At 60.3% G+C, this 456-nt stretch overlaps 1 protein-coding gene across 1 annotated transcript in view; it reads left to right on the forward strand.

Moving 5' to 3' along the window:
* Positions 1-456, forward strand: part of LOC119581721 (neurogenic locus notch homolog protein 1-like) — a gene marked incomplete in the record, with an annotated part of 24689 nt that overhangs the window by 6747 nt on the left and 17486 nt on the right. Inside the window, 1 exon segment of the mRNA XM_037929846.1 lies at positions 288-449. Within this exon segment, the coding sequence (XP_037785774.1) occupies positions 288-449 (162 nt within the window).

Here is a 456-nt window from a genome sequence, read left to right on the forward strand (position 1 = left end):
ATCCCTCTCTCTTTCCCTCCCTCCCCTCCTCCTTCCCCCTACTCCTCCCTCCCTCTCTCCCTCTCACCCTTCCTCCCTCCCTCTCTCCCTCTATCCCTCCCTCTCTCCTTCCCTCCCCTCCTCCTTCCCCCTACTCCTCCCACCCTCTCTCCCTGTCACCCTTCCTCACTCTCTCTCTCCCTCTATCCCTCCCTCCTTCCCTCCCTCCTCTCCTCCTTCCCCCTACTCCTCCCACCCTCTCTCCCTCTCACCCTTCCTCACTCTCTCTCTACCTCTCTCTCCTGCAGCAAGGACACGTACGGCTTAAGGTGTACCGATAACAAGGTATTCCCGGGACGTCCCATTGGAGCTTCGGTTATCCTCGTCTGCACGAACGGGTCCTGGTTTTCTCCTGAAGGTGACGGTTCTTCGCACTTGGTCTGCGGTCCCTTCTGCGACAGGCCGTGCAGGTGGGTC

Source organism: Penaeus monodon, chromosome 15, assembly GCF_015228065.2.
Source record: "Penaeus monodon isolate SGIC_2016 chromosome 15, NSTDA_Pmon_1, whole genome shotgun sequence".
NCBI classification, from domain to species: Eukaryota; Metazoa; Arthropoda; class Malacostraca; order Decapoda; family Penaeidae; genus Penaeus; species Penaeus monodon.